Genomic DNA, 21,009 nt, shown 5'->3' with positions numbered 1-21,009 from the left:
CACAATTCATGTGCTTAGAACCCACAAGAGAAAAAAAATTCACAAAGGAGATGGGCAGCCACTCAAAATTTGTATCACAGGAGGAAGTGATCCACCATCAGGGAAAGTCAGAAGATATGAGAAATAGGAGAGCCACTCCACAGGGTTGAAATCAATAAAACAATCTGAAAATGAACTATAAATATTACATATCTGTTTAAAATTATTAATGATATAAAATATGGAAGCAAAATCATAAATTGACAAAATACATTATTAAAAAATAACAGGTCTGAAAAAGAACAAAACAGAATTTTAATAAATAAAATAGTCAGTAGAAATAAAAATATGTTTTAAAGGTAAAACGGTAGACTAGATACAAATGAAGAAAAAACTAATGAATTGGAAAACAGAGCTAAAGAAATTCCCTAGAGAGTAGCAAAGGAAAATAATGAAATATAAAATATGAAAGAGCATCTAGGAAGAAGAGTAAAATGGAAAAATCAGCAGAGTTCCAGAAGCATAAAATAGATAGTCTAGAGGAGAAACAATAGTTGAAAATGACTGAGAATTTACCAGAACTGGGAATGATACAAACCCTTGGGTTGAAGTAGCTCACCAAGTCACAAGTAAGATTAAAAAAAAAAAAATTAATGTAATAACACAATATCGTGAAACTACCTAATACTAAAGACAAAGTGAGTATCTTTTAAAAAATCGAAATTATGACATAGACCAACAGCAGACCTCTCATCAGCAACAATAGAGTCCAGAAGACAATGGAAGATCTTCCACTTGCTGAAGGAAGACAGCAGCTTACATAGAATTGTGTACCATGAAACCATCATTCTTGAATGAGGGAGGGAGGAAGAAAGAGAAAAAGAAAAAGAAAGAACTTCAAATAGAGACTGAGGAAGTTTACCACTATAGACCACCACCCAAAAAAACTACAAAACATAAGCTTCATTGTTAAGGAAAGAATCCAGAAGGAAGGAAAAGAATGCAAGGTGCAGTAAGGCTTCTTCGCAAGACTTTCTTGGAAGCAGGTGTGTCTCCTTAGTCACATCTACTGCGTGGGGTGTAAAGCAGCCCAACTTGACCCCATCCAGTCACTTCATACACAAAGCCAAGGAGACTCAAGACACCCTCATGTCTTTAAAACCCCAAACCTCCTTTCTTTGCTACTATTTTTGAAATCGTGAGGCTGTTCGACACTTTTCTTGCCCCTCCCCCAAGACCTTCTTTCTTAGAAAAAAACTTAAGCTCAGAAGTACTCTTGATGCATCTGAGCCTCCACTACCATCTCTCCACGCAGCTGACAGTATGCACAGGACCACGATCACAACGTTTTTCTCCTGCTGTATTTCACTTACTGTCTCTGCAATATTTAACTCATAGTCATTTATAAATGGGGTTAAAAGAATAAATGGATTCTGAATTAGGGGGTTGGAGGTAGTGGATACCGATCCCCAATCATGAGGAAGAGAAGCAAGTCAACAAAATACCAAAGCAAGAGGCAGAGGCACCTGGGTCTCCTGGCACCCGGACACACCTGCAGCCTGTGACAGTCACTTTCCGGGGGCTTCAAGCTAAGTCCACTGCTGACTCTCTCCTGCTCCTTCTCTCCCTGACACTTGCACACACCACACACCAAGGAACTTTTAGCATTTGGTCCCCAAGTTTTCCTGGGGGAAACTTTCCCTGAGTCTATGGTCTAGAGTTTCCATTCATTTACTTCTAGGTCTGAAAATACTACTACATGACCTTTTTTGCCATTTTCCCCCCTCTGCCTTTCAAACACACCGTGACCTAATTAAACCACTGGGAGGTGCTGGCCTGTGCCCGTCCACAGCCAAATGGGTGTGAACGATACTTCACGCTGTGATGTCTGTGGGCATCCCCACCCCCACCCCCCACCCCCAGAATGCCACCAGGTCCACCCAACTACAGAGCATTTCTGCTCTGGTCATCTTCTCTTGTGGATTTTCTTCTCTCCTCTTCCACTCTACCAGAGCCAAGCCAGACTCCAAGGTTCAGGCCTGGGACCCACTGTCTGGAAAGTGACATAGCTGGCACTGTGGAGACCCCTACATCAGACTCAGAGCTCCCTCTGCAGCCAACACACTGCCCGGGTTCCCTGGAGAGGGAAAGGGGAGCCAGAGGACCCTGCAGCCCCGCCCCAGCAAGAGCTCAGGCTGGGATCAGCAGTGCCTTCGAGATTCACCACAATAAGGCTGGACTCTGCAGGTGGGTTTCCAGATGGGACCACACAGGGTGGCTGGGCACCAGGCCCCAGAAGGCCATCATGGCACACTGCTTCTGGGCAGGCAGACAGCAGGTGGGCCACTTCCCTAGCCTAGAAGGGGAGTGAAAATAGCATCCAGGTAAAGGCCTCTCCGTTCCCCAGGTACCCCTCCCTGTGGTCAGGTCCATCTCAAGTGGACCCACTCTCAAGGTCCCCTGAGAGCAGATTCAAACCCAGTGGACTGCCTCAGTTCCCATCTCCTCTCCTCTCTCCCACATCCCACCTGATGCTGACGTGGATGCCCTCTGCAGCCCTGCAGGAGCAAGCCTCTCCTCCACCACCCTCGCCCCTCTGGCTCTGTTTTACTTGCTTCCTAACCTTTAAACTCATGGGCTCCATCCTCAGCCCTGCATCCTCCCCTTCTCTCTGTTCTCTCTCCCTAGTAATTCCATCCATTTCCACAGCTTCAAAATCTCACTTTTAAATGAACTCTTATCCTGCATGTTTGCTGGGTATCTTCCACTAGCCTTCCAAACCCACCCTCTACCCTTCCCATCCAGATAGTCCTGCCCACCTAGATAACCCTCTCCAGCTAGACAGATTTTCCCATGGAGATAGCCCTGCCTACCCATGTAGCCCCTCCTTCCTAGATAGATTTTTTTCCCATGGAAATAGCCCCACCCATCCACATAGCCCCACCCTTCACTTCCTAGCAACCAGATGGGGAAACAATGGAAACAGTGACAGATTGTATTTTCTTGTGTCCCAAAATCACTGCAGATGGTGACGGCAGCCATGAAATTAAAAGACACTTGTTCCTTGGAGGAAAAGCTATGACAAACCTAGACAGCATATTAAAAAGCAGAGACGTTACTTGGCAACAAAGATCTGTATAGTCAAAGCTATGATTTTTCCAGTAGATATGTATGAATGTGAGACTTGGCCCATAAAGAAAACTGAGCACCAAAGAAGCGATGCTTTTGAACTAAGTGTTGGAGAAGACTCTTGAGCTGCAAGGAAATCAAACCAGTCAGTCCTAAAGGAAATCAAGCCTGAATATTCATTGGAAGGACTAATGCTGCAGCTGAAGCTCTAATACTTTGGCCACCTGATGCGAAGAACTGACTCACTGGAAAAGACCCTGATGCTGGGAAAGATTGAAGGCAGGAGGAGAAGGGGATGACAGAGGATGAGACGGTTGGAAGGCATCACTGACTCAATGGACATGAATTTGAGCAAACTCCGTGAGATGGTGAAGGACCTGTAAGCCTGGCGTGCAGAAGTCAATGGGATTGGAAAGAGTTGGAGATGACTGAGCAAATGGAAAAGGTCAGTTTTCATTCCAGCCCCAAAGAATGCTCAAACTACCACACAATTGCACTCATCTAACACACTAGTAAAGTAATGCTCAAAATTCTCCACGCCAGGCTTCAACAGTATGTGAACCATGAACTTCCAGATGTTCAAGCTGGATTTAGAAAAGGCAGAGGAACCAGAGATCAGATTGCCAACATCCGTTTGATCATCAAAAAGCAAAAGAGTTCCAGAAAAACATCTACTTCTGCTTTACTGCCTATGCCAAAGCCTTTGAATGTGAATCACAACAAACTGTGGAAAATTCTGAAAGAGATAGGAATACCAGACCACCTGACCTGCTTCTTGAGAAATCTGTATGCAGGTCAAGAAGCAACAGTTAGAACTGAACATGGAACAACAGACTGGTTCCAAATAGGAAAAGGACTATGTCAAGGCTGTATCTTGTCACCGTGCTTATTTAACTTATATGCAGAGTACATCATGAGAAACACTGAGCTGGATGAAGCACAAGCTGGAATCAAGACTGCAGGGAGAAATATCAATAAGCTCAGACATGCAGATGACACCACCCTTACGGCAGAAAGCGAAGAACTAAAGAGCCTCTTGATGAAAGTGAAAGAGGAGAGTGAAAAAGTTGGCTTAAAACTCAACATTCAGGAAATTAACATCATGGCATCTAGTCCCATCACTTCATGGCAAATAGATGGGGAAACAGTGACAGACTATTTTGGGGGGACTCAAAAATCACTGCAGATGGTGACTGCAGCCATGAAATTAAAAGACACTTGCTCCTTGGAAGGAAACTTATGACCAACCTAGACAGCATATTAAAAAAGTAGAGACATTACTTTGCCAATAAAGGTCCATCTAGTCAGAGCTATGGTTTTTCCAGTGGCCATGTATGGATATGAGAGTTGGACTATAAAGAAAGCTGAGCACTGAAGAATTGTTGCTTTCGAACTGTGGTGTTGGAGAAGACTCTTGAGAGTCCCTTGGACTGCAAGGAGATCCAACCAGTCCCTCCTAAAGGAAATCAGTCCTTAATATTCACTGGAAGGATTGATGCTGAAGCTGAAACTCCAATACTTTGGCCACCTGATGGGAAGAACTGACTTATTTGAAAAGACCCTGATGCTGGGAAAGATTGAGGGCAGAAGAAGAAGGGGATGACAGAGGATGAGATGGTTGGATGGCATCACTGACTCAATGGACACTAGTTTGAGTAAACTCTGGGAGTTGGTGATGGACAGGGAGGCCTGGCGTGCTGTGGTTCATGGGGTTGCAAAGAGTCGGACACGACTGAGCAACTGAACTGAACTGAACTGAGCGACTGAACAACCACTTAGATACCTATTCCCAAGTAGACAGCCCCACCCACCCATATAGCCCCACCCACCTAGATAGCCCCGCCCACTGGATAAAGGACTTCCTTGCCGTCCAGCCTTTGTTGAGAAAACCCCTTCTTCCCTCTCCCACCTGGACTTGGCAGCAGCCTCAGAACTGTCCCTCCATCTGTGCTCTTAGGGCCCACTTCACGCTCTACCACGCTGCCTAACTAGGCTCCTGGAAGAGCAGCTCTGATCCCCCCTTGCCCTCGCTCAAACACTCCAGAGAGTCTTGGGGAGCCTCCGGAATGGGAGGCAGACTCCAGCCCAAGGTGAGGGCTCTCCACGTGTGCCAGCCTTCCCTCCACTTCTTCTCGGACATGGCTGTGCCCTAAGCAAACTCAACTCCCATTCCTCTAAAATCCAGTGCCTGAGCCTGTCAATACTGCTCTTCCTGCTGGGACCACCCTATGTCTGCCTGCCCTTCAGGGTCCAGCCCCGTCACCTATGCTTTACCTATTTACTCCATTTGACCATACATCTCCTTCTTTAAGCCTGTGAGCTCTTCATCTTCATCTCCTTGGAACGCTAGGCATGCTCTGCCCATCGTGGGTGTCTGTGCATCTTCCCTTCCACTGGACTACACGCCCGCCCCCCCCCAGGGGAAGGGACAACTGAGGGGCCATAACCAGAGGTCACAGGAACAGACTGCCTTACAGACAGCAGGTGCCCAACAACACGGTGAGAATGACCGACCACCCCAATTCTGGGAGAGGAGAAGCAACTTTTAGGATTGTTTTCACCAAAATTGGCATGAGATTCTCCATTTTCAGGGCATTTCACAGTCAATTTATCCTGAGAAAAGGCTCCTCATTGCCTGGTCTTTCAGACAGCCAGGCACAGATCAAAATTTTTGTCTTTTAAATAATTGAAACACAGAGCCACAGGATCTTATCCGCTGCAGACCAAATATGACATCTGAGTCACTATAATCCCCTCGGATGTGCAGCTCAGATCCCCAGGAGGTCTTGGGAAGCCAGACACAGTGACAGAGGCTCTGACCTTGGAGAAAACACTGTGCAACCTTTCAGCTCTGGACAGCGGCCAAGACATACCTGTGCACAGGACCAGAAGGGGATGCAAAGGCAGAGCCCGCAAGACAGGGATTTACTAAGAGTCGGATTAAAGTAAGTGTATCAGTCTGCCAAAGGTCTGACCTGCATTCTGACTTAGCATGCTCAACTCTGCTAATCTGAGAAACAGCACACACACTTAATGCCCCAGCTGAACCTGACAGTCGGGGAGCTGGGCGTGGGGCTGGGTGGGTGTGGGGCTGGAGGTCAGCCTGCGTCAGGATAAGGAGCCCTGATGTATGGTCAATATGGTCAAGCTACAGGAGGAGCTGAGACCAAGAGTCGGCAAGCCACTATAGCACAGAAAGCTGTCTGACTCTAACAGGGCTCCAGCAGGAATAAATGGGATAACATATGAGCCCACAAAGGTAAAGATAAGATAAAGTCTACCATCTGATCTTCTCTCTCTCTCTCTCAAAAAAAAACCTGATTCTTTTATTCCTTCTTTAATAAGTCAAATTGTTCAGATTTTCTAAGCCCAGGTTTCCTTATCTGAAAAAATAGAAATCATAAAACTTGTCCCATTACTTCGAAAAAAATTTTTGAAGGATAGTTGACAGTAGACATGAGCAAGATTGAAAAGGTATTCTAGAGCAATCAAAAAGCAAAGTGATGTTATTACTTTTAGGCAAAACAGTTATGGAAAAAAATAGCCATCCCAAGAATGAAAGGGCTTCCTGAGTCAGTAACTGGCCACTGGTCTCCACATGGGGCCACCATGTCTTACTGGCTTCCTCCCTCCTCCCTCTGTTCCTGACTCTTTCCCCTGAGTGCTTCTTTTTCCGAGTGTCTTTCCCTCCCTCACTTAGACTGCGAGGTGCAGGCAAGAGCCCCAGGCACGGCAGCATCCCCAGGCAAGCCCCCAGGCTGGAGATAGAGGCCGCTCGTCAGGCAGCACCTGGCCATACAGCCCCTCCACCGGCGCAGACGTGGGGCCACGGAGCAGGACTCAGCTTAGCCACACAAGACTCATTCTCTCCCAGGATCCTCATAGTTCCCAGAGTAGATGCTCCTGAACTATAGACAGGCAGACGGGGACACACAAACTAAAGAGCTCTGTCTTACCCAACACCCGCCTCCTGCCGTTCCAAAGCCCTGCTGGCAGGAAGGGGAGGGCTGAGCTGGGTCTGGAGACCTTCTTTGTTTCTTGGAAGGGAAGCAGCATCAGTCACTTCTCATTGCTGGATTGTTAAACACCTTGTTAAAGTAAAAATTCTGGTACAGGCCCAGGGAGCCTCAGGAACACACTAACCCTCATGACTGCCACAGTGGAATTCCCTGATACAATATCCTTGTCTACACAGGATTCTGACGTGGTGAAGCCACATGAGCAAATGGGCTCTTCTAACAAAAAAGCCATAAATTCAGACCCAGAAATTCCATTCCTAAGTCTGTACCCTAAAGAACTGAAAGCAAGAACTCAGATACTTGTACACTGATATTCACAGCAGCATTATTTACTGTAGTCTAAAGGCAGAAACAGCCCAAGTGTCCATCAGTTGACGAATGGATAAGCAGAATGTGGTCGGTTCATACAGTGGAATATTATTCAGCCATAAAAAAGAATGAAGTTCTGATACCCGTGATACAACATGGATGAGCCTTGGAAACATCACATAAAATAAGCCAGACACAAACAGAAAAATACAGTATGATTCTACGTAAATGAAATACGTAGAATAGAAAAATTCACAGACAAACGGATTAGATGCTACCAGAGGCTGGGAGAGGGCGGAATGGGGAGTTGTTACTTAGAACTTATAGAGTTTCTGTTTGGAGTGAGGAATTTTGGAAATAGTCTGGTGATGGCTGTACAATGCTGTGAATATAATTCATGCCACTGAACTATATACTAAGATTGGTTAAAATGAAAAACTTTGTTATATAAATTTTATAATAAAACATTTTTAAAGGTCATAATTCACATCTTCAGCTATCAGTAGATGTGCCTTACAGACTTAGCTTTGCTGAGTTAAAAGAAATAAATCTTAAAACCACTTTTTGTGTAACTGAAAGAAAGTGCTCGATCTGCAAGTGTCACCCGGGTCCCCAATTGACCCCCTGTGCTTCCTTTTAACTGCACCATTTATCAGGTGGGTCATTTATCAGGTGGGTCGTCACAACCAACCTAGACCTGAATTCAGGGGATATGCCACCGACAGTGAGATGGCAGAGGTGAGCCCCAGTGACTGGATTAACATCACGGTCAATGATGCTTGAGAATCCACAGTCACATGGAGATGCAGGGGACAGAAGCAGGGATGGGGAGCGACTGTCAGTGGGTGCAGGGTCTGTCTCTGGGCTGATGAAAATGTGCAGGCTTTGGTGATGATGATTGCACAACCCTGTAAAAATACTAAAAATCACCAAACTGTACATTTTAAAGGTATATGAAATGTATCTTTTATGGTAAGTGACATATCTCCACCAAGATGTTCTTTAAAAACAAATAAATGGATAACGCATGCAGTCTGGGAGCTCAGCCTCCAAGGATGGGCCCCAAACTCATCAGACCCAGGTTGGAGAACGGAGGGCCTATTTCCAGGGGGGCAGATCACTGGGGAGACGTTCCAAGAAGGCAGGGAAGCAAGGCCCTGCCATGAAACGGTCATCTCAAAGCCAAAGCTGGACAGATGGAGTCCCCACTGGGATCTGAGGACCAAGCAGGGTCCAGGCAGGAAGTTCGGGAACAAATGCACAGCTCGGAGAGGGGACGGCGAGCGGAGGCGTGTGGAGTGACCACAGGGCAGCACAAGCACTCAGATGTCTGTCCACCGCCCTGACCGGTGGAAGACGCAGCTTCCACAGTGCACATCCAAGCCGTGCGACACGAGGCTGGTCAAGGTCGTCTCTCCTCGGCCCCAGGTAGAGAAAGGAGAGAGACAGCACGTGCTTGGAAAGTCCAAGAGACCTGAACTTAATTCTTGGCTCCCACAGCATCAGGATGACCTTGACCCCATTATCAAGACCACTGCTCCTGAGTTCCCTCACGTAAAAAATGTCATTAACACCCTCCCATAGGATGCACGGGGCTTCCCAGGTGGTGCTAGTGGTAAAGAACCCACCTACCAATGCAGGAGACGCAGGAGACTCAGGTTTGTTCCCTGGGTCAGGAAGATCCCCTGAAGGAGGGCATGGAAACCCACTCCAGTATTTTTTCCTGGAGAATCCCACCAGCAGAGGAGCCTGCTGGGCTACAGTCCATAGGGCATGACTGAAGCGACTTAGCATGCAACACCTAGGATGGGCATAGGATGTAACGGTAGGAAGAGTGTACAAAGCATACTGCTCCTGCCCCGTCTACAAACACAGAACAATGGATGCTACAGCATATTATTTTAAAAATAAAAATGTAGACATTGATGCCCCAGAGATCACAGGCCCAGAGGCTGGGAGGCAGGAGGCGAGTGGTGCAAGGCGCAAAGTTAAACGCACATTTCCCAGCACACATTTTGACGATTAGATTATTTTTGCTTTGGGGAACTAAAGGCTAGTCTGTCACTTCCCATGTAAAATTAAAGCCCTTTCCTATTTGATGAGTGTCTTAAGATGCCACATGGAATTGCTCCCTCCCCTTACCTACAGACTGCCAGCACATTTGCTATATGTTTTTTTTTTTTTAATTAGCTTATTTTCCAAAGCCAAGGTTGACATTTGAAGCAAAGTTTTATTTGCCAGGCAGCCTGTCCTCCAGGTCTAAGGAGTTGTTGTTTAGTTTTGGGGAGTTCACGTGGACAGCGAGGACAGGTTGATCGCCCAACCTCCTGCTCTCCTGGCTGGCTCAGGAGGCAGAACTTCGGCCTCAGACTGCACACGGGGACCACGTGCCATTGCCATGAGGAAGTCCGGCCTCCCTCAGTCCTGACCCTCCAGCTGGTTTCACAGTCCTGAGAGCCCACGGGCTCAGGTTGGTTGCCAAGAAAACCAGAAGACCAAGCCTCTCCCGATGGTCTTTCCCTTCTCCTTCGATATTCAGTATCAGCCAGGCCGCCTCAGATTCTATTTCTCTTTGTTTCATGTTTCCATCCTTGAAGTTTTGAATAATGTCAGCCACCCAACACCACCTTCAACGCTGCTTGAATGCTACGGAAGTTTCATGGCCCTGCTTCCTCACACGCTGGTTTTCTGTGATTTGCTAAAGCCAGCTGCCACCGCACAGCAATGTACGGAGCCTCATGGCTGCCCTGCAAAGCCGACTGGCTAAGGATTACTGTCTCCATCCCACAGATGAAGAATGGGGACCTGATTCTTTCAAACGTCTCAGAGAAAGACATGAAGTCAAAAAATGTGACCCAAGTCATTTTTCTAGGTGTAGGCTTATTTATTTTTCTTTCTTCCTTTCTCTTCTTTGCTTTTGCTAACTAACATCTTTGAAAGGTTTTAGCCCAACATGGATTATTTTGGAAGGAGAAAAGTATATAAATGACAGAACATGACACAATGGTTACAAAGTAAATAGAGCTTAATTGAGTAATCAAATCAACATTTCTCAACATTTCTGCCCACAGGCAATACGGAGAAGAACATTCATTTACTGTCTGAGTTTTGGCTTGCTTCTCTAAAGGACAGGAGACAAGATTATTTTATTTTCTTTTCAGCTAGGTTCCAGCAGGCAGCACCATGAGTAGACGAGTGTATTAAAAGAAAGTCCTGTTGGCAAATGGGCAGCTTGAATATTTCATGAAATGATGGCAACACTGTGTTCTGAAATGGTGGCTTCCTCCCGGGACCTCAGAGGCCACACCTCTGTGGGTGAGCAGGGCTCAGGCCTGGTCCTAAAAGCTGAAGAGCAGCTCAGCCTCCAAGGCCTTCCGGTCTCTGGGAGCATCAGGTCGGACACCAAAGGCTCAGAGATTCTGGGGATCATGGAGGCAGGCCGCAATGACCCCCTCCCCATAGACCTCTCCTTCTTTAAATGTCTCCTGGGAAGAGGAGGGGTCCTGGGGGTCTAGCCCTGACAAGGGAGCAGGGGGGCCTTTGTTCCCCTAGCTCAGGAGACTCGGGGGCTCCCTGGCCTCTGACAGCTGCAGCCTGACCACCCGTGCTTTCTACCTGTTCTGCCTGTAGCTCACCTGCATGGCTACCCTGCCCTTGGTTTCTACACACAGCAAAGCTGGCCAGGCCATGAACAACTGCCAACCCCTTGCCAAGGGGGCCTGGCAACACAGGCTTGTCGCTCCCTCAGGGGAGCCCTGACTGGGGCAGAATGCCGGGAGCAAACAAAAAGGCTTGGATGCATCTCCATTCACAAAACAGTGATCTGAGTTTTGTAGGAGTTTCTTGTGGACATGCACAAACTTCTACTCTGTTGTGTAAGAAATGTTTAAACCTTTCCAATGAAAGATAACCCCAAGTCAGTTTCTAAATCTACTATCTCAGTAAAGACTTTAGCCAGAACAAAAGCAGGGTTGGGAGAGGGATGGGGGAGGGCAAGAAGTTTATTAGGCAAAGTCTAACCAGAAACCCTGAGCGATGCTCTTAGAGCATCGGCATGCACCGAGTAGGTCCAGAGACGGCAGGAGGATGGAGAATGGAGGTGGGTTCCAGGCTCGACTCTCCTGAGTGATCCTGCAGGGGCCTGTTTGCTCATCTGGGAACGGCGTTGGTTCCTACCGTTTCTCTTGCCCATAAAATCTTCTGATCGTGGAAAGTAAATTCCCTATTCTAGGTCTGCTTGACAGACAACACGCGTGTGGAACGGCCCCCTCCCTCTCCCTACACACTCTCACACACGCACACCAGAGGACACCCGGGAAGCGGCCCTGTGATGAAGAGCTGCCTGGGGCCTGGGGATGGGACTAGTTAGGCCTCCTCTCCCTCACCTCCATTCAGAGCCAGGTCTCCCCGGGGCTCTGGGGAGGTGAGGGCCTGTTTTCAACCTCTCTTTGTCTCCTGAGCTGCAGGCCCAAACTGCCCCCCTCTGTCCCGTAAATCCCCACCGAGGTGAATTCAGTCCCACAAGTAGCAGCTGTGCGTCCCACATGCTCCCAGACACCCCAGGGAGCTGGGCCTCCTCCTGCAGCCCCTGAGCCCCAAGTCCTCTCCCAGCTCTGCCCTCCAGGGCTCCCACCCCATCTCACCCAACAAAGAGGTGGCAAGGCCCCAGGGGCCCCAGGTCAAGGCCTGGCCTCAAGCAACGGGCACCCATCTGGGACCTGGGCCCCACAACACAGGGGTCCTGCCAGCCCCCACCCTGCTTCCCCACCAGGGAGTCCCTGCACCCGACTTTGAAACAGCGCTGAAGGCCCTCCATTTCCCCAGAGGGATCCTGTCACTTCTACTTGTTTCGTACAGTATATAACCTTGAGGTTCATCGAAACAGGTGTTTACTAAATTATTTTAATAATGACAGTCGTGGCTGGGAGTGTTGCTTCATTATCAGAACACTTAGCACTTATGTCACTAAATATTTAGCACCTGATATTTTGCAAAACAATTCCCCATGCCATTTAAAAATTTTTTTCTAATCAGTCTTCTCTCATCCTCAGAGCCCACGATAGACGTAGGCAACCGTCAGGACAGAACCTAGAAACAGACTCACTCAGGGCGATTATCTTGCTAATTAGCCTTGTTGTTAAGTCTCCAGGTGTTTCCCAAACAATCCATCTGATTCCTTATTTTTTTTAAGGTTTTTTTTTGGATGTGCACCATTCTTAAAGTCTTTATCGAATCTGTTACAATATTGCTTCTGTTTTTTGTTTGGGATTTTTGGCCCCGAGGCATGTAGGTCCTCAGCTCCCTGACCAGGGATTGAACCCGCACCCCGCTGCACTGGAAGGCCACGTCTTAACCACGGGACTGCCAGGAAAGTCCCCCAACCAGCATCCTTTAGTTCACACTGGAAAATAAAATTATCTCCCGATTTCGAACGCGGAGCACGAACTCCAGAGTCCCTGTGAGGAGCTGTCAACTGACAGGTCACCACCAAGTGACCTCCGACCCCAGCCAGAGGGTCTTGGGCCAGGAGGGGCGGGTGCTCCAGCCCCTCACTTTCACTGCCAGGTTGGCGCCCGGGGCCCTTGGACCCTGGGAACTTGCCTCAACAGCCGAGAAAGCTCATCCCCCCCAGGGTCAAGGCTATGCTAGGAGGTGGAGGAAAGAAAGGGATGGGAATGAGAACACGGGGAGGAGGGCGGGGAGGGGGGCAGGACCCAGTGCTGAGAAGCAGAACAGATAGCAGTCACTTCCTACCCGAGGTCTCAGGAGCTCTGCTGCCATTCCCAGCAGGACACCAGCAAGACTCATAAACAGAGATCAGCTGTGAAGTTATACCCACTTGTCTCTGTGTTTTTCCCCTAATAAATCTAGGGGAATGTCTTCTTGCCTTTGAGCAACCCCATAGGCCAGCCCCTCCCAGCCCCACACTCCAGCAGGGCCTCAGGCTGGCCCTGGGACCCACCAGCCCCTCTGGTCACCAAGCCCTGGTGAGATTAATCTGGGGAGGAAATACATACAGGGAGGATGTTAATACAGGGCCGTGACAGGTTCAGCCTAGTGGATGCTGCCTGTGCCAGAGGTCACTGCAGGGCTGGGGCAGGAGGAACGGCGGGGTGGGAGAAACCAAAGTGGCTTCAGAACCAGAGAGGGAAGGCGGTCGGTGAGGGTGCATCATGTGCACGGCGTGGCACCCCAGTCTTCCGGGCCTCTGCCCTGGGGCAGGTACGCCTACGAGGCCCAGCAGCCAGGCTGCCCTCACCTGTGCCTCCCACCGCAGGTGCCCCTCCTGACGCTCGGACCCTGGAGCGCCACCTCCTGGAAGAGGCAGGAAGCACAGCCCCTCTGGTCTGGGGGCTGCTTTCATCCCCCCAGGGTCAAGGCTGTGCCAGGAGGTGGGGAACACAAAGATCAGCAGGCCCTCAGTCCCTGATCCGAGATGCCCCTGGGTCTCCATCTGCATCCAGCTTACACCCAGAAGAACCCACCTCAGGCAGTTCTAAGTCAGAGAAAACTGAAGGAAGAGTCCCAAGTCATCTCCAAGACTCACGGGCCAATGGCTCACCATCTCCTGTACCTGTAGCATCAACCTATAGAGAACCGTTCGCCCAACGTGAGGCACAGGTGTGCAACGGTACAGGGACTACATCACCAGTCTTCCTGTCTGCCATGTACCAAGTCCCCAGAGGGCATTAATGGCTCTTGTGTAATCTATTTAAAATAGCTCTTCTTTACTCAGAGTGTGTGTGTGTGTGTGTGTGTGTGCATGGATGCGCACACATTTAAATACTGTTAGCATGTGCTCCGTGGAAATAATGAATAATTGATTTTTGTAATAGATTCGATTGTCTAGTACTCTGATACACTGGAAAGTGTCTGAGTGGTACTAGGAACGGTATTTGGAAACTTAAAAGCCCTTTTCTCCGGGTTTCTCCACACAGAATCCGAGAAAGAGAAGCTAATGTCAACCTGCACAAGCTGGGGTGCAGGTAACAATGCCCTCCGACCCCTGACTGTGATTACTATCACTTTATTACGATGAGGACTGTCCTGCCGCATTGCTAAGTCCCGCTTTGAAAAGAAAAGCACAGTGTGTCTTCCGCTCCCAGAACACGCCTCCCCCTCTGCCTCGTCTCCAGCAGATAAGGGACGTTCTGATGTTTTATTTGTTAAATGGTTGACTATTAAGAAACTCATTTGCTAGCTGGAGCCTGCAATGGAAAATCAGCCCAGAAAAGTGGGAGGCTGGCGAGCGACCAGAGCAGATGGGAGATGGAGGTGAGGGGAGGCCCACGAGCCCCTTCCAGTCTGGACCTGGGGTCAGGGGCCAGCCCTCGGGGAACCTGCGGGCTGTTCCAACGTGCTGACGCCTCTCCACACCCTGACCGCCGACCCCTGCAACAGCACTGCAAACCAGGACGAAAGGGTCCATGCACTAAGCGATGGGAAGAGGAGGGTGTAACCCCCAGCCCCGGCAACTTCTCCGGCCCTCCACTCTGGCTGCCCGACGTCATCATCCGCTCCTCCGGCCTCTCGGGTCCTGAAACCCTGACCCCGGGCATGTTCCACGGCCCCGTTAGTTCTGAAGCCACAGCCAGCCCTTCCTGGCAGACGCTCCTGCTCCTCCAGGTCTGCCCCTCCTCCTCGCCTCCTGCCCCAGGAAGACCCCGGCAATGCCAAGGATGGGGGTGGCTGGGAGGGAGAAGACAGCAGGGAGACAGGGGTCCTGATGCTCTCACACCTGAGAACCACGTCCAGGAAAGGAGGCAAAACTGCTCCGAGAATTATATAATCACTGCGGCTTCAAGGGAGAGGACTGGGATCCAGGTTGCCATAGCGTTTGTGGCGTGTGGCTGGGAAGGCAGCGTGCCCGGCCACGCGCCCTGCTGCCCGCCCCTCCATCTTCCTCGCAGACCTCACAGGGCCTCTGCTCCTACTTTGAATGTCTGCTCCCCGCAGACGGGAGGGGAGGAGGCGCTGGGGGATGGGGGGGGCGGCAAAAGGAAGGGGAAAAAGGGCCCAAAAGGATTTGTCCTACAGAGAAAGGGGGCCCTAGGAACTGCTGAGGATTATCGCCACGTGAATAACAATCATGACTGCAGGTCACTGCCACTGTGGGACAGCCAGGACGTGGCCACTGGGCGCTCCGCTTCAAGGCTGCCTGGGCTGAGCTGGGAGCCCCGAGGGCAGAAACCTACCCCCCTCCACTCTTCACAGACATCACCCTTTCTTTTGTGTCACTCCCGCCTCCCTCTGAATCCGTCCAGGACTCCATCAGGAGGGGCACAGCGGAACAGGTGAGGGGTGGGACATGGGGACAGCTGCCCTCCTGACCCGAAAGCCACGGCTCACCCTAGAACCCATGGCCCTTGACACAATCGTTTGCACTAAAAGAGGCCACAGTCTCCCCACAGCCACCCAAGCTGGAGATCAGTTTTAGGTTGGACAGAGCCCAGGGAAGCTGCCCGGCGGCCTCTGGTTCCAAAAGGGTAGGGACTCTGCCTGCTAAGGGTGAGGCTGGGGGCCAAAGGAGGGAGGAGGCTGGAAAGGAGAGACACGGAGACAAAAACCACCAGGCTATCCTCACAGGAGCACCTGATGTGCCCAGGCAGTAGCAGGACCAACAGCGACAGGTACTGAGAAGGAAGAGGCTGGAAGGAAGCATGTAAACAGGGAGGCTTGGGAAACTGGGAGAGGCAAGGCAGAGTCTGCACCCAGAGGCAGAGGAAGCCACTGGGGAGGCCCAGCCGGAGCTGGAGGCGGCCACACTCCAGCAAGACCGGCCCTCTCCACTCCATATCGACCTTAATTGCTGAGCAGTGCCAAAAAATAATAACTTGTTAATACGGGCGGGCGGGGGGGGGGGGGGTGGTAAGGGAGAAAGTTTCCAGGAAGCTGGGAGTTGCCTGAAAGCCTTCCCCCCTCGCAGGGGGAGCGGCTGACACTTGATGCCAAGGATGGAGACGCTGGAAAACACTGGGCGACAGTGTACAGCCGCGTGAGCTCGGCACACCCTTTATTATTGCCTTAAAACATGAGAAAGCAGGGCCCACACACCGCCCGATTTCTAACCCCCGCTGACATCCTCAGGTGCTAGCCCGCATGTGGGTGCGAATAAGAACACACGGGGCGTGGGCGCGCGGGGTCAGTGGCTGCAGAGAGGTGGGAGGGTGTAGGTGAGCCGAGAAGAGGGACACAGGGAGAGGGAAAGAGGGGGAGAAGGAAAGGGAGAGGCGCCGAGACTCACAGCCTTCTCTCGGCCCCCACCCGCCCCCCGGAGCGCGCTGCCCAGGCCGGGGCGCGGGGCCGGGGCGCCGGGCAGCGGGCGGGGGCGCCGGCCGGCCTGGTGCTGGGCGCGCGCTCCCGCGCGCGCTCCAAGCCGCGCCCGGGCGAGGCGAGGACCCCGGCCCGCGGGGCTGGGGCGTCGCCGGCCGGGCAGTCGGGCTCCCCTGGCGAGCGCGAGCCAGCGAGGCCGGAGCAGACACTTGGGAACTTTTCCCCTCGCCCGGAATTTCTCCGGACGCGCGGCTCCGGGGGGCCCGCGGGCGCAGGCGGGGGAGGGGCGGGGATTTTCCGCTCGGTTCGGCCCGGGTCCCGCGGGCCCCCGGCCGCTCCGGGAGAAGGACGCGCGGGCGAGGCCGGCGGGCGCGGCGGCGGGGTCCAGCCTTACCTTGGTGGTTCTCCTCCGGAATGTACATCCTCGTGTTTTCATTGACCATGGACCAAGAATCGTGTGAGCAGGAGAAGAAGCCACGAAGAGGAGGAAATGTCAAACACCCCCGAGCGGGTCTGCCCTGATCCCTGCTCCGGGCCGGCTGTTCTCGTGCAGAATCGAGGAAGCCGTGGGTCTGCAGCAGCTCTTCTTTACCTCTGGCGATTACCTGATCCCCATCATTGCATCAAACACCAGAAACCGTTCCTTTCCACTCCTGCCTCCTTCAGCGGGGCTGTCGCGCATCCTCAGCACATCCGGGCCCCTTTCAAGAATTCAGCGCCGCACCTCTGGCGGCCACAGCATTTGAGAAAATAAATGGGGAGGCAGAGCGAGAGGAGGCGGAAGGGGAGAGGGGCGCGCGGACCCCGGGGCGGGGGGAGGGCCCGCCGGCCGCCGGCCCGAACCGTCTCCGCCCGCTCTCGGCGCGTCCTCCCCGGCCCGGCTCCGCTTTCTCTGCCCGAAGGTCCGGCGAGTCCCGAGGGCGAGGAGGCAGGAAGGCGCCGCCGCTCCGGGCCGCGCCGCGCGCCGCTCTGGCAGGAGCTGTTTCTGCAGAGGCGGCGAGAGGGAGCCGCGGGCAGGAGCGCGGAGCGCGGCGCTCACCCCGCGGCCCGCCGCCCCGCCCGCCCGCCCGGCGCGCCCCAGGCGGACGCGCTGAACGCTTCCAGATGTGGCGGCGGCGCGCGGGGCCGGGCGCACGGCGCGGGGCGCACGGCGCGGGGCACGCGGAGCCGACTCGAGCCCGGCTAGAGCCCCAGCTCGCCCGATTGCCCGCGCCTCGGCCCACATGCCGTCCAGACACACCCCTCGCGCCCCGCCCCGGCCCCCAAGTCCTGCGCGGGCGCCAAGGCGGCAAGGCCTCGGGCGCGCAATTCCAGGAGGGGCTGCCATCAGCCCACCTAGAGTCTCGGCGGGTCGGGCCACTGAGCAAAAGGAGCCGCGATGCCAAGGCTCTGTTTAATCGATTAGGACCAGGGCGGTTGCACGAGTGGCGTGGAGAAGCGAGGATGGGGAGAGACAGGGCAGGGAGAGAGGGCCCGAGGGGCGGAGCCTCCTGGCGAGGCAGCGGTGCCCAGATGTCTGAGCAGATTAATAGACCCGGGTTTGTTAATTCCTCCGAGGCACCGGAGCACGTGTGCTACTCGAGATCCTTACCTTCTCCTCTTAATTATTTCTGCCACTCCAGCGGGAATCCACGGAGCGCTTTCCTTCCGGAGCGGCGGACCTTTCTCCCCGTCCTCAGGCAGCCACAGAAGGTCCATGGCACCCCCTGCAGGCCCGGGCTCCTGACAGTGGGCTGCCCGGGCCCTGGCAGGGGCGCCTACAGCTCCCACTTGGGAAAACAGCCCGCTTCCTACTCTCAGACCCTCACTCCCCAGCCGCCCTTCTCCCCGCCGGGGGAGCCCATCCATCTCCCGTGTCCGTGGTGTGACAGCCCAGACCCATCTTCCTGAACGCCAGGCTACACGGCCAACTTAGTCTCCGCTCAGGCATCTCAAAACCCAACAGAGCCAATGCGGAATTCCTTGCTTTCTGTGCAAAACTTGCTCCTCAACAGGCTCCCCGTCTCTCAGTTGATGGGCCCAAAGATCTGGAGTGGTTCTTGATTGCTTTCTCTCATCCGGTCCTTCGCGAAATCCTGAAGACTCTTGAATGTGACCACCTTGCAGTCCCCCCGCAGCAACCCCAGCCTGAATCCACATGCCCCTCACTTGAGCTCCTGCAGAGGGTCTGTTCCCTCTTCGAAGCCCTCCTCTCCTTGGGTGTCTTCTCAATACAGCACCTAAAGGGTCATGTGTCAGCACTTTTCTGTGCATGGGCACCTACCTCTGACCCTCCTCCGCAGGGCTCCCTGTTCACTTAGTAAAAGCCGGGCCCTCAGGGCAGCCTCCAGGGACCCGCAGCCGCTGAGTCTAGGTGCCCCCAGTGCCTCTCCCCTGGCGTCCCTGATCCAGCCTCACCCTCTCCGCTCTGCGCCCCCAGGCTCTCCAGGACACCCCTCCTTCTCACTCACACACCCCCAGAGCCCTTTGCTCTAGCTGTCTGCCCTGCCTGCAACCCCCGCCTCAGCTGCCTACCTGATGAACCCCCTCATCTTCAAGACTTTGCTCAAATTGCACTTTCTCAGCGAGGTTCACCCTGACCGCCCCACTTAGTATAGTGGACCTGTGGATGGATCTTTATGGTTCATCGAGTCCGCGCCTGTGGAACCGCGAATACGGAATGCCAAAATGCAATCGCAGATACCGGGAACAGCCAAACACCTTTTTGTAAAAGGAGCTTGAGAACCCACGGATTTCAGCATACACAGAGGTCCTGGAGTCAATCTCCCACTGCACCTAGCAGCCCCTCCAGAGCCCTCAATCTCCCCTTCCTCCACTTTTAATTTTTGTGTTTAATCTGTGTAACATACCATATAGTCTACTTATTCATTTATTGCATGGTTTATTGACTGTTTGCCCCACTAAAACGTAAACCCCGTGAGGGCAGGGAACCCTGTGCTTTTTGCACACCAGTTTATCTCAAGTGTACAGAACAATGTCTGGCAGAGGGAAAGAGTCCCTAAGATGCCACCACAGTATGCATCAAAATGCCTCTGTAGGCACCCGGATTTGTGCCTGAATCCTCACCAGTTCAGCCCCATTCCTTGGGCCAAGGATTTGGGCCCCAGCTTACAATGCCAAGGCCCCTGTGAGAGGTATTAAGCTCTATCCATCTTCATTCTACCGTGAACAGTGGTCTAGATTTGGTTGGTTAGGAGAGAAATCTGGCTTCTATACCTTTCTGGTGTGTTCACACTCAATTTTCAAGCTAAGAGAAAAAAATCAGAAACGACACAAACCCAAAGATCCCTTCCATCTAGCTTTAGAGTGCACCACCATAGGCTGTGTTTCAGAGGCCCGTGCACCTGTTTATTTGTTTAAACTAAAATTGTTTTGCAGCCCTCTACACACTGCACCACAGGAATAATGACAATATCGGACAATGCTCAGTGAGCTGGGCTGTGACATCCTCAGTGCAAGGACAATGCTGGTGCTACTGTTGTGATTGCCATCCCCATTTTACAGATATGGAAACTGAGACTTAGAGACTGTGTGTCCAGAGTCATCCAGTTGGTAAACTGTGGAGCCTGGACTTAGCCCAGGAGGATCTGGCTCCAAACACATGGTGATACCATGATCCTATGCTCAAAAGGGGTGCCCAAGGGTGACCTTGGGTGGGACAGGGCATGGGGCAGTCTAAAGTGACAGGAAAATGATTGCTTAAAATGATTAAAAGACATTTGCTTCTTGGGAGAAAGGCTATGACAAACCTAGACAGCTTATTAAAAAGCAGAGACATTACTTTGCCTACAAAGGTCCATATAGTCAAAGGTATGGTTTTTCCAGTAGTCATGTATGGATATGAGAGTTGGACCATAAAAAAGGCTGAGCACAAAGAAGAATTGATGCTTTCAAACTGTGGCACTGGAGAAGACTCTTGGGCATCTCTTGAACAGCAAGGAGATCAAATCAGTCAACCCTAAAGGAAATCAACCGTGATATTCATTGGAAGGACTGATGCTGAAGCTGAAGCTCCAATACTTTGGCCACCTGATGCGAAGAGCTGACTCATTGGAAAAGACCCTGCTGCTGGGAAAGATAGAAGGCCGGAGGAGAAGGGGGTGACAGAGGATGAGATGGTTGGATGGCATTATCAACACAGTGGGCATGAGTTTGAGCAAACTTCGGGAGATAGTGAAGGACTGGGAAGCCTGGTATGCTGCAGTTCATGGGGTCGCAAAGAGTCAGATACTCCTGAGTGACTAAACAACAACCCAGTAGCTAGAAGTTGAGAATTAAAGATGAAAACCTATCTTTGGGT

At 51.9% G+C, this 21,009-nt stretch overlaps 1 protein-coding gene across 3 annotated transcripts in view; it reads right to left on the bottom strand.

Moving 5' to 3' along the window:
* The window catches only part of CACNA1C (calcium voltage-gated channel subunit alpha1 C), a 387,548-nt gene extending 369,618 nt beyond the window's left edge, over positions 1-17,930 (bottom strand). For all 3 annotated transcript variants that reach the window (XM_069585942.1, XM_069585940.1, XM_069585941.1), the window contains exon 1: positions 17,104-17,930. In XM_069585942.1, coding sequence (XP_069442043.1) covers positions 17,104-17,152 — 49 coding nt within the window. In that variant the 5' untranslated portion in view covers positions 17,153-17,930. The remainder of the gene's footprint in view (positions 1-17,103) is intronic.
* Between the last annotated feature and the right edge of the window lie 3,079 nt (positions 17,931-21,009).

Source organism: Ovis canadensis, chromosome 3, assembly GCF_042477335.2.
Source record: "Ovis canadensis isolate MfBH-ARS-UI-01 breed Bighorn chromosome 3, ARS-UI_OviCan_v2, whole genome shotgun sequence".
NCBI lineage: Eukaryota > Metazoa > Chordata > Mammalia > Artiodactyla > Bovidae > Ovis > Ovis canadensis.
This window is presented reverse-complemented; position numbering and strand designations above follow the sequence as displayed.